At 41.7% G+C, this 13,154-nt stretch overlaps 1 protein-coding gene across 1 annotated transcript in view; it reads right to left on the reverse strand.

Annotated features, from left to right (window-relative positions):
* The window catches only part of LOC115942618 (protein eyes shut homolog), a 515,538-nt gene that overhangs the window by 50,726 nt on the left and 451,658 nt on the right, over positions 1-13,154 (reverse strand). The window contains exons 11-13 of the mRNA XM_081827581.1: positions 9,420-9,586; positions 8,209-8,353; positions 1,255-1,426 (exon numbers count right to left, since the gene is read on the reverse strand). Coding sequence (XP_081683707.1) covers positions 1,255-1,426; positions 8,209-8,353; positions 9,420-9,586 — 484 coding nt within the window. The remainder of the gene's footprint in view (positions 1-1,254; positions 1,427-8,208; positions 8,354-9,419; positions 9,587-13,154) is intronic.

Below are 13,154 nucleotides of genomic sequence, written 5' to 3' on the forward strand. Positions count from 1 at the left end.
TCATAATGGTTAAGCTAATTCAAACATATATTTCTTTATGATGGTGGCATCCCAAGCCTCAGGTTTTGTCCTTAGTACTTCCATGGGCTTGAGCACATTACACATTTTTTCTTCACAAGTTTCCATAAAATTCAGCTAGCTCTTTTAACTTACTGATTAGCACATTAGATGTCTTGGACATCCCAGAACACATCAAGCCTTTTCGTACTTGTTTTGGATTAATTTAGATTTGACTCCCACTGACATTCCTCCCACCGTCATAATCAATAGGTCATAATATACCATGAATATTTCTCTGTAATACCTTCTAAATTAATTCTTTCCTTTTTTATGGCTATTTCTTAAAACCAGGCCCTTCATAATGTGCTTAGATTTTCCAAAACTGTCTCCTGGTGATTCCCCAATATATCCATGCTGCAAAGGGATGTCAACAGGATTGTCTTTACCGTGGCTTTTTCCTGCTCAGAAAACTGCTTATGTCTCATTCTTGAGGACAATCAAATCTGTTATCTGTCATGTCAATGTCTCATCCTTCTATACGTCATCTATCCCATTTCTCATAGCTAATCGATTAGTCAGTTTGGCTTCATTCTCATGATCATCATGGGGTCACCTTGCTTGTCCTTACATTTGCACTTGTGCTTAGAACCTTTGGAATAGAGATTCCTTCTACTTTTTCATTGAATAGCTACTCATTGGTTCATTAACTGAACAAATAATTAATGAATGCCTATTCCATGCTGGGCAACTCTTCAAGGTGTGAAGGAGACAATGGTAGAATGAGAGATCAGGCCCATCGTCAAGGGAAAATAATAACTAACATAAACAAGCAAACAAATAAATACAATTAGAGAATAATATTTATGGAGAAAGTAAAATATGATGATGTGATAGAGAATGAGTAGAGGGAGGGATAGTTTTGGGTTGATCTAAGGGAGCACCTTCCTGAGGGGATGATAAGAGGGAGGCAGCCAAACAGACACTGATGGCAAGGGTGCCCCCTGCTGGAAGACACAGTGTACAGGTCTAGAAGCAGAAATGAGCTGGGTGTGTTCAAAGGATAGGAGGAGAAGATAGCATAAATGTTGCACTGACCCTTTCCAGTTGCTTTTATCTGTGGCCCAGTCACCTAGGAAGTCCACATAAAAACATTTTAAATGTGAGCATCGGTCTCTGTTTCTTGTTTGTGTGAGTGGAGTACTGCTTAGCATGCAAATAACCTGCTAGTTTCTTTCTGAATAATGTCATACTTACTAAACAGGGGATCCACCCTCTATGCATGTCCCACCATTGGCACATTTCATTAAACTGCAGGGAGAAGCATTGCACTGGCCAACGCTGCGCCCAGCATTCGGGTGGCCCTCAGGGTTTCCCAGGCCTCTGAAATGGCCCTTCTTAGTGCGAACTTGCATAGTGAAAATGCAACCTTGGAGAAAGGCAAAAACACTTCATATTAAAAAACTAGAAGAAACAGACAAAACAAGAAGATAATTATTTTTCATTTTTAAAGCAGCATTTTTTCAACATAAAGTAATACACATGAATTTTTAAGAAAAGACTATAAAAATGTAAAAACAGAGAAGCACAGAGAGAAAAATTAAAAAATTATCTATAGTATCAACACTGTAGAAAAGACAATTATATTTTTTAAAGATTTATTTATTTATTTGAGAGAGAGAGAATGATGAGCAAGGGTGGGGCAGAGGGAAAGAATCTCAAGCAGACTCCACACTGAGTGGGAAGCCTGATGTGGGGCTCGATCCCAGGACCCTGAGATCATGACCTAAGCCAAAACCAAGAGTTGGCTGCTCAACAGACTGAGCCATCCAGGCACCCCTAGAAAAGACAATTATTAACATTTTGGTATGAATTATATACCACTAATTATTAGCATGTATACACACACAGCAGTTTTTCTATGCTTAGCTCTATTTTCTTTTAAACAAAAATAGAATCCTGCGTTAAACTACGTAATATCTAGTATTACAAGCATTTGTATATCATAAATACCATTAACTGTTTTTTCATAGCATTAACTTTTTAAATGATAGCATACTGTTCTTTTATATAATATATCTAATTAATTTTCAATTATTGGGCAACTGACTCATTTCTACTTTTTTGCTATTAAAAATAATGCTATGATTAACATCATATGGATATCCTTGTGTATTTGCTAATTATTTTCTTAGTATTATTTTCTAGCAGTAACACTACTAGGGCAAAAGATATGGATGATTTGAAGGGTGTCCCAGTGTCACAGATATTTTGCACAGTTTTATCTCCCCCACTCACTACTGGAACACCTGCTTCTTCACAATCACCACATGGAAGAGATTATTATGCTTCATTTTAAAATGAAACAAAGAATAAAATTTTCTTCTGCTATTTTTAATTGGGGTTGAAAACCTTTTAATAAATGTATTAGCCATTTGTATTTCTTACTTTTCATTTGTTTATTATATAATTTTTTCTCTATTCATCACTTTAAACATTAATTCGGAAGACCTGCTTACATAATGAGTGTATTAGTTGTTTGCCATATATTGTTAATACTTTTTTCAGTTTATTATTTGCCATCTAATTTTGCTTATGGTGAAGCTTTTATTTTTTTATGTAGGGAAGTTTATAATTTTTATGTTGTCACATTTCTCTTTTTTCCCCTCAAGGATTTGTCTCTGCATATATCCTTAGAAAGGTCTTTCCCAGGTATACACTGTATGATCTTACTGATATATGGAATCTAAAAAAGTCTAACTCATAGTAGAAGCAGAGTGGAATGGTGGTTGCCAGGGGCTGGGAGTGGGAGAAATGGGGGAGATGTTAGTCAAATGGTATAAACTTTCACTTATAAGATGAATAAGTTCTGGGGATCCAATACAAAGCATGTGCCTATAGTTAATAATACTGTTTTATATACCTCAAATTTGCTGAGAAAGTAAATTGTAAGTGTTCTTACCACACATAGATACAAGGTAACCATGTTAGATGATGAATGTGTTAACTTGACCGTGGTACTCTTTTCACAATGTATGTGTAGTCCAAATCATCACCTTCTACACCTTAAATATATACTATTTTATTTGTCAATTGTATTCAGCAGGGCTGGGAAAAGAAAGATCTTTAACACCCTAAGATTAGGAAAATACAAACAAAAAGAGCAGTTCAACAAAGACTTTATATGGAACTGTTTGGGATCCTGAAATGTGTTACAATTTTACTCCTCTCCTTCAGCACTTACAGTTTGTTTTTAAAGTACTTTTAAATCGATATGGTTATCGGCTATAAATAGTGTCTTTAAAGTGAGGAAATAAAGGCTAGACTGGATTTTATTTTCGAAACTTTCAGGAGTTGAAAGCACGGAATAATTCCTCATGGTGAAAAAGATGGGTTCAGTTTTGAAAGGTCAAGACTTTACTTTCCAGCTTAATTTTCACTGGCCTTTTCGCTGACAAGCACCACTCTCAGCAGGCACTGCTATTTTCTTATTGTGAGAGAACCGTGATTGTCCTTCCTCAGATTTAACCTTTGTTATTTCTCCAAGTCCTGCCATCTACTGTTGCACAAAAAAAGCACTGCACAAGATGAAGAAATTAATGCATGCTATCAGCTTTATACAGAATAACCAGGTAACTTAATTAACAAAGCAGGGTTTCCCATGCTTTTTGCAGAGTGAAATGCTCTCAGCAGAGAGCAAAAGTGTAAGTACAGGACGGAGTCAGGTGGGTCTGGGTTCAATTGTAATCTCTGCCACATAATGGGTAGATGATCCAAACCTGAGTGCCAATCTTTGCTCTTTTAAAATGGGGACAAGAATAACTATTCTATGAATTAAGAGGAATAGGCTAATATACATAAACTGGCCAGTATAATCCCTGGCAACTCGTAGGTCTCATATTCTACCTTGTCTACCTCAGTGTCTCAAGCCCTTTACCACCTTTATAAATTTTTTTCTTTTTAGCAAAATTTGAGATTTTTGTAGTTTTTATAATCATGCACTGAAAAAAACTTGTAAATGACTATAACAAATATTAAATTCTGAAATGTGTCATTTAAAACCACCTTTGCTTTATATAGATAAATAAAATGCTTTTGTTATGAGGAATTGCTGAAATATATTTTTGGCTAAAAACATGGCAATGCTATATTTAGAGAAACATTTGGCTAATACAAATAGATGTGTTTATTTTACAGAGAGATGCTTCATGTCAGTCAACATATGCAGTTTACAGGCAATTACAGTGGAAGCCATATGTAGATATATATATATTGTATATTTTCAGTCTTACTAATACAGCAAAGTATAATCTGCTTAGTATAACACCATGCAGGGGCGCCTGGGTGGCTCAGTCAGTTAAGTGTCTGCCTTCGGCTGAGGTCGTGATCCCGGGCTTCTGGGATGGAGCCTGATCATATCAGCCTCCCTGCTCAGCAGGAAGTCTGCTTCTCCCTCTGCCTCTGCTCCTCCCCCTGCTCATGCTCAATCTCTCAAATAAATAAATAAATTCTTAAAAAAAAAAGTATAGCACCATGCACCAGGTATTCAATACATACTTCCTGCAAATGGTAAAGTGGTTATGATAGAGACTTGGAAGCCATCAGCCATGTGTATATTGAGAAGTAAGACTGGCTAGGTTCCACATAAGTGATAGCATTTTTTGGACAGTAAAATAATATTTAACTTGTTGCAATAAATCCTTTCTCCCCCTCCCCCCCATGTGTTCTGGTTTGAAAAGTACCATGCAATCAAAAAGAGAAAGAGAAAAAGCAGAACTAGCAAGAAACTGACTGTACTGACAGAGCAGGGTCCTTTTAGTTGGAATAACATGTTCTTTACAGTGTTGTTAATGAATCTGAATCTATTTCATGTTCACTCTGATATTCAGTTGAGTAATAAATATTTAGTAATCCCGGCATCAATGAACCTGAGCTGCTGTAACACTAGAATAATAGATAGATGGGACAGTAGATTTCCCCATGTTCATACTGACCAAAAGTAACTTTTAATTCTACATCGGGACTAAATAGGTCTGTCAGTGAAAGCAACAGATCTTAGAACATTGATGAAAGGGACGGATCTTCTTCCCATAAAAATGCATAAGGGCACAGGCAGTTATAAGTGTGGTTTCAGGAGACTCAAGGACCCACTGAATCCCATCCAGGAACCTCAAGCTGGGAACCCTGCAGCTTTGGAATAGATGTAACTTTGGAGAGGAGGACAGAATTCTTCTTACGGCAGGTGAGAGAGTAAGGCCTTCTCTGCCTGGTATTTCGATTACTCTGGATAAGGGTTATTTAAACCTCAAGATCTTCATAAGTATTAAAGGTTATAGGGAAGTAATGGCTCATTAGAAACCATTTCCAGAACAAAAACAAATGGGCTTTACCAACAGTAAGGATTTATATTTTAGACTGAGAACTTCTGGATTAGAGTCATTTATCACTAGTGTTTATAAAAATATGAAAGCCTAAATCATATAATCTTTTACTATGTGTAATCACCACTCTAAAGACAAATGTGGTAGCCTTAGTCTAATTATTAAAATTTTTCATGAAACTCTGTATTTGTTTTGTTATGGTTAATTAATACAGTGGCTTCCAAATCTGGGGAGGCTTATCGAAATGCAAATTTTTATTTATTTATTCATTCATTCATTCATTCATTTACTTATTGCAATGCAAATTTTTAGATTCCATCATAGATATTTTGATGAGGTATTTCCAGCATAGGGTCCAGAAATCTACATTTTAAGAAAATTATCCTATATCCTTCTTTACAGACCGGAGAGCTCAGCTTTTGGAGGCGTGTGGTCCTGCTGTGATCCGGTTGTTACAGTACATTGGTAACAAGTGTCCAAAATTTTCAAAACAGCGTGAATGCGAGTTAATAATGGATAAGAGGCAGACATCAGGGGAGGATTCAAGAGACAAGTGATAAGATTAGGGGCTTTCAAGGTCATGGAACTTCCATGAGACTGGATTAAGAGGCAATTGCTAAGCAGACCTGCCCAAGACTTCTACCCCGAGCGCCGCGGCAGCTGCCGTGCAATCCTAGCGTCTGTCTGAGGAAGGGCCCACCGTGTGCGAGCTGCGCTCAGCTCACGGACACACTTACGGAGAAAATGACAGGTCTCAGGAGAGCCTCTGTTCTCATTAGCAAGGTGTACAGAAAATTCATAATAGAAGGGAGAAAATTACACAAGAAAACCTCAGGAAGCACTGGCCTTCAGTCAATTGGACAACATCAAATCCAACGACAGGATGGAATGGTAATAGTAAACATGTACTGAGTGTTTATCATGTATTGGTTTCTGGGCTAAGCCCTTACTATCATTATTTTATTTAATTGATTCGCTCAGAAGAACCCTATGAGGTAGACCTTTTTCTCCTCTGAGGAGAAAAGAGAGGAAAATGGGAGCTCAAAGCGCGTGAGGGCCAGGCTACAAGTTAGGGAGCGGCTACGTGGCAGGGCCTGAGTCTGAAGCCGCCCCGACTCCAGAGCGGGTGCGCCTACCCAGCGTCCGCACGTGCCGCGGAGAAAGAGGCGGCGGCCCGGGAGGAGCTGTGCCCCCGCCCCCAGCAGCCCCGTAGCCATCGCTGACTCAGAGCGGGCACTGGAAACCAGGCGCCAGGCTTGTGTTCTCTCACCACTCCCTCCGTTTCAGAACTACGTAGCAAGAGAAGTGCTGTTCTTGTTCCATTTCATAGGTAAGGCACAGCGAGGCACAAGGAGGTGACTCGCCGGGGTCCTGAGGCTTGTAGGTGGCAGAGCCGGGCTGCATACCCCGTCGGTTGTGTTGGGTTCCGGAGTCCACGCTCTGACCCTTGATGCTATTCCCAGAGTATTTATGCAAGCGTCGTGTCCGTGAATAAAAGACAGCAAGGTTTGATGACCCTGCCCAGGGTCTCCACCTTGCTGAGCGGAAGATGTGCTTCTTCATATTCATAAGTTTACCCACCCCTTTTCTTGAATATAGTGTTTTTAAAAACTCATTGATTTGTCTTGGCCTTATACTGCTTTTCAGATTATCTCCTGCTGTAAGGACTGTCGAGTTACTACATTTGGCACAGTGCCTTAATATGCTTTAAACTCTTCTATAAGGCATCCTTCTGAGAATCAGCCCTGATTATGTATTCAAGGAAAAAGTTTCTTGGACAGCCTTGGCAGAAGGAACTCACTTTACTGGAAGATGACCTTGTATCATGCTGGGTAGCTGTGTTGCTTTCATATCCTGCATCCGTGATTAAGCAGAAGTCAGTGGAAGTGGGGAGAAGGATGCTGCCAGGCAGGCAGAGGACTCAAGTGACTGACATGGCTCAATGGCGGCTCCTGTCCTGTAGAAATGTGCATCACATCCCAGTTCCTATTCCTTGACCTCTGCCGGAGAGCAGGCAGGTCATGGGTGGGGTGGGTGGCCAAGGACACTATAACCAACAGCTCCTTGAGCAAATATTCTGAGACTAGGATCCATCAAAAAGCTTATTTTCACCAAATGCACTATTATAACAATTCAAAGCATGTCTTTATCTCACAACTCTACTGTGAATCAGCTTTATGGGAAAAGGTCTGAGTCTATTGCCCTTTCTGAACACAGAGAGACAGACTATGGCAATACGATCACTTGCTCAATCATAATGTTCCCCCTGAAGCTTCTTAAGTTGTGGGCCACGCGTTGGTGGTATGGATCAGTTAGCTGCAGTCTATTTCTCACCTGTACATCAAGTAGGTTCCAAAGTTAGCTGGAGTTTCAATATTCACTGTGACTCTATGAGCTTTACCCTATTTGCCCTATATTAAAAAGCACCCTATATTAAAAAAAATTAGTCATGCCCCTGATCCCCCCATATCATGCTCTACTTTTCCTTTTTCCCCCTACAGAATTTGTTAGCTTATACTATTTTCTTATAGTAGTTTTATTTCTTCATCATATTTAGTGTTTATTGCCTTTACGCAACTGGAATGTACACTCACAAGTGCAGGGGATCTTTGTTTTCTTCATTGAAATATACTACACATGTAGTACATAGGTAGGAAGTGATGAATGAACAGTGATTGAATGCTTTCTATTAAAATCAAACTTTGGTCAAGTCTGATTAGAAAGCAATCCATAATTCTGGTTTTGGAACTAGAAGTATATTATTTAAAGTTTTTTCTTGTCTCAGAATTTGAAACTGGTAGGTAGAGTGTAAAAACCAACCACGCCTTACCTTGAAAGCCATTTTTAAAATCGGCTCCAGTGGGTAAGAGATCTGGTGTATATTCACTGTAGCCGCCTACATAAAACTGACTGACGACATTGAGACCAACCAGTCTTCCCGGGGAGATGACGGATTTATTTTTATGATCATCTACCTTTAAAAGGAAAAGAATTCAAAAGCTATTAAAAAAGGAATTAATTCCCCAGGGTGAACTGTTAAGATACTGTTTTGTTATTTTCCATTAACTTGACATGAAAAATTCACAAAGACCTGAATTTTGAAAAAATAAAAACCACTCTATTCTTTGCTTCTCTGCTGGTGTCTGTTACCATGGATATATTAATATCGCAGTCATAGTTTTGCATTTCAATCAAAATCACAGTTCTCCAAAGATCAGAAGCTAGCATCCCGTTGTTCTTCCTCCATCTAGCCTGGCCCCCTCCCCTTCCATTCTCAATGCAACCACCAGAGTCATTTATCAAAAAAAAGTCAATTGACTGCGGTAACCAACCCCCCTTCTAAAATTTCTCAGTAGCTCCCCATTGCTCTTGATAAAAATCTAACTTCTTGGGGCACCTGGGTGGCTCAGTCAGTTAAGCGTCTGCCTTTGGCTCAGGTCATGATCCTGGAGTCCTGAAATCGAGCCCCGAGTCGGGATCGAGCCTCTAGTCGGGATCCAGCCCCAAGTCGGGCTCCCTGCTCGGCAGAGAGCCTGCTTTTCCCTCTCCCTGCCCCCTGCTCGTGCCCTCTTCTCTCTCTCTCTCAAATAAATAAAATCTTAAAAAAAAAAAAAATCTAACTTCTTAGCACGACATCTAAGTCCTTTGATAATGTAGACCTGGTCTACCAGCTAACCACCTGTTTTGTTCCTCCCTACCTGAAAGCCACCCTGAACTACTCACATTCTTCAAGTCCACACTGGCCACTGTCGTTTTTCTGAACTCCCATTTATTTGCAGTTATGCTCAAGCATCACCTTTTGGGGGGGGGAGCATTTCCTGAGCCCTCTCTCGCACCTTATCTACATTAGGCATCCCTCTTACTTATCCCCACCCCACCTAATTGCAAGCATGCCTCTCATCCTCAGCTGTGGGCGCTAGTCTGTGAACTGCGTGGGGCAGGCAGCACAGGCCTGTTGCCTCTGGCCTCTACTGCACAGATCCCATGGTATATGGTTATGCTCAGCAAAGCTGTGGGACAGATGAAGGGATGACGTTTTACCTTCAGCCAGCCCATCTGGAAGAACCTCCCCAGATGGACCGTGTGGATGCCAAGGCTCAGATCGAGGGGATCACTGCTGAGACTTGCTGTGCCCGATCCCAGGTTGTAAGTGTAAACCACACTGCCGCTGCGCAGACCCATGGCCAGGAAGTCATCGCCGTTCAACCCTGGAATGAGAAGACACATGGGGCATGCTTGCTGAGAGAAAATTCAGGAGTCTAGTCAGCTTCACTTTATTGTCTAGTTCTGAGGTACAGACCAGCATACAGGAAGTTATAACAGACATGCCGCCTCTCATCAGCACTCAGGTATGTGTGCACCTGGGTATTGTTGTTCACACCCCCAGAAACTGTGTGAACACTAAAAGTTCTTCTCTGAAGCCACGAGGATTCTCATCAACCCAGGGGAATGATCAATACCTAAAAAGTTGGGATTAAAAATCTCCTTTTTGTCTGAATGAAATTCAGTGTGCACTTTATAATACATAGAATTTTTTTTATTATTATGTTATGTTAATCACCATACATTACATCATTAGTTTTTAATGTAGAACTTTATAATAGAGTTGAACTGCTCTGATAGTTCAGGAGATTCAAAAGAATTGAGATAACCGAACTTCAGCTTTGGAATACTATGAGTCGAAGTTTTAAAAATGTTATTTCCATAATTGCTCAGGATATGCTATAATTGTTCTATTACAAAAGCTCTTGACCATACTCCCATGACCACTTAAAGGTGGGTTGTTTCTGTGTTCCCTATTCTCATTCTCCCTCCATTAGTTCAGGACCACCCATGGAGAACAGTGAATTGCCGGACCCAGAGCACTCAGGATATAGCTCATGTAGACTCATGCGAAAGGGGGAAGGTGGGTGGGAGAGAACCAGCATCAGACACAAGAGGAGGGTTCTGGTGGTATGCCTGGTGACATTAGGAAGATTGGAGATAGTCAACAGTGTCATTCCCAGCAGGTGGGCAGAGCACGCATAGGTCAAGGCAGAGCTTCTTGAGTTAAGTAGAGACAAGAGGCCTGTCCGCAGGGAGGAGGGACCCAAATATATCATCCAGTTTCTGAAAGGTCTGTTTGTGGACCTTAATACTGAGGTTTGCGGGTAGAAAACGAAGGCAAGGGTTTCTGCTCGGAGGAAGAATATGAGGGCTGATTGAAGTAAGAAGCTTCATCAGGTGGCAAAAAGTAGAAGTGAGTCCTTGGACGTGGACAAAGTTGGTTGTGAGTGTGTACAACCACCCCCTCCTACACTCTTAAGGGTGATGTTGTATGCTCCCTTGGCTTCTGTTGTTAGGCTAAGCAAGGTAAAGGAGAGAAAGATCTTCAGGGCTGGGGGTTTCTAGATAGCATAGGGAAGTGGGCTTCCTAAGGCACTGGGAAATGGAAGACAAATATTTAGAGATACTTGAATCTACCTGTGCTTTTCTAATGGGTCTGCCATGGGCCCTGAGCTGGGTTATTTTAGAAGCTCCTTAAGCGAGTGTGATATGCAGCCAGGGTTGAGAGTCACTGTGTTAAGCACCATACCGCTGTCTAAATATGTTGGGAACTCATAGCAAATCTCGTTCTCTCTCTCTCGGGTGATCTCTTTCCCCCTGCACTGTTGCAACAGCTTAGCTGGGTATAAATTTTAAATAGGAAGAACTCCCAGGAGAAAACAGATTCAGGAAGGCAGTTCAGCAGAAGGGAGAAAAACCATCAGAGACTGAAGTCTCTCAGGCAGCGGTTGGACTTTAGAAGACACAGGGAGAGAGGGCTGAACAAAGAATTCTAAGAGACCTTTCTGTGGGCTGTGAGTGGGCATCTTTTTTTAAGGAATTCTAGTGGGCATCTGAATTGTCTTTTCAACTGTTCAGACTGTTGGAGTGGAGATGGTATTCTGCCAATGGAACAGGTGGTAGGAGAGCAATTTATTTGAGCCATAACCTTCTCTCCTTTCTGTCCTCTTGCTATTCCTCCTTCCTTAAGTCATCAAAAGCCTGTATCATGCCAAGAAAACATGATCATCAAGGTCCTACAGCCTGGCTAGGAGGAGATGGGAAGTTTGTCTCAAGCGCCCTGGGGATCTGAGGAAGAGCAGCAGTGGGGGCAGCCATCATGACAGGGTGGGAAGGACAGTGAGGGCATTCAGAAGGAGGTGATTTCTGAGTTGGTTTCTGAGCTAACCCAGAAAGTGACAAATAAGAAGTTACTAGGTAGATGAGGAAAGGGGAGGTTCTGAAGAGGGCCGCTCGAAGCAGAGGAAATAAGAGGCAGAGGACATGGAATTCTTACAGGCCTGCTGGGGGCTGGGCCTGGCTGGCATTTAGTGTCTATGGCAGAAAGATCTTTAAGGCCTAGTATACAGCAATGAATGAGCTGAATATTTTACTGGACACTCTCTTGAAAGAGAGAGAGAAGGGGGAAGGGCAGAGGGAGAGAGAGAGAGAGAGAATCTTAAGCAGGCTCTATGCCCAGCATGGAGCCCGACGTGGGGCTCCATCTCACAACCCTGAGGTCATGACCTGAGCCAAAATCAAGAGTCGGACACTTAACTGACTGAGACACCCAGGTGCCCCTAGTTTTAGATTTTAGAAGACTCTCATAGCAAAGTTGAGGGCAACACCGAGAGGCAGATTTGGAATCTCACTGGAAGGTCATTCAAGTGACTCAAGAGAAGAGATTAAGGTCCAAATAAATCAAGGCAGTGGCAGAGGGGATAGTTTTAGAAAAGAGGAGGAATTTGTGTGTGACTTGGAAGGAAAATCCGAAAGGACAGATCACTTTGGAGGGAAGAGTTGAAGAAGAGGGAAGAGCTGAAGGGGTTCCAAAGAGTCTGGTTTAAAGAACCACACGGCGGGGCGCCTGGGTGGCTCAGTTGGTTAAGCGACTGCCTTCGGCTCAGGTCATGATCCTGGAGTCCCTGGATCGAGTCCCGCATTGGGCTTCCTGCTCGGCAGGGAGTCTGCTTCTCCCTTTGACCCTCCCCTCTCTCATGTGCTCTCTCTCATTCTCTCTTTCTCAAATAAATAAATAAAATCTTTAAAAAAAAAAAAAAAAAAGAACCACACGGAATGATGGTCAGTTTTGGAGATAGGAGCCTTGGCAAGGGCAGGGTGGGGAGAGAGGCTGACTTCAGTTTATGGATACTCCTGCCTACAGACCTGTCCCAGAGCATAGAAGTAAGGATGCACCAACAGGTGTGGATAAGCAGAGCCAGGGAGCTCATCAAATTGTCAAGCAGATGATCGCCTCTTATTGACAAACCATGGGTCCACCAGGGTTGTTTTCCTTTTCTCTGCGACACCTTCCACTCTGGACCTTTCCTCACTGGTAACCCCTGATGGTGAGTGATGGAGGAGATAAGAGAAAGGAAAGCAGTTGACTACCAGAGCTGGTGCCTGGAAGGTGAACGTTACTTCAGGGAGTTGGAGGTGCTCTAGGGTGATGTTCTGTGAACCTGGAAGTCCACCACAATCACTCAGGGAGCTTGTCAAAAATAGATTCTAGATTGACCTTATGGCACCTGTGGGAGAATCTCTGAAGCTAGGGCCTGGAAATATATATATTTGAACAGCATCCCCATCTGCTTGTTTACGAAGCCTGACTAATATTAGTAACTCTAGGAGGGCGAGGGCACATGACCCATTTGTCACCCACGGCTTCATGTTCAGAAGGGCCTCACGCTTGGTTTAATTCATGCTTTGTTGTCACTTTTTGAAATTCTTTGAAGTGTAAGTTGAAGGTGA

This window comes from Leptonychotes weddellii, chromosome 8, assembly GCF_054177405.1.
Source record: "Leptonychotes weddellii isolate Sample4059 chromosome 8, ASM5417740v2, whole genome shotgun sequence".
Taxonomy (NCBI): domain Eukaryota; kingdom Metazoa; phylum Chordata; class Mammalia; order Carnivora; family Phocidae; genus Leptonychotes; species Leptonychotes weddellii.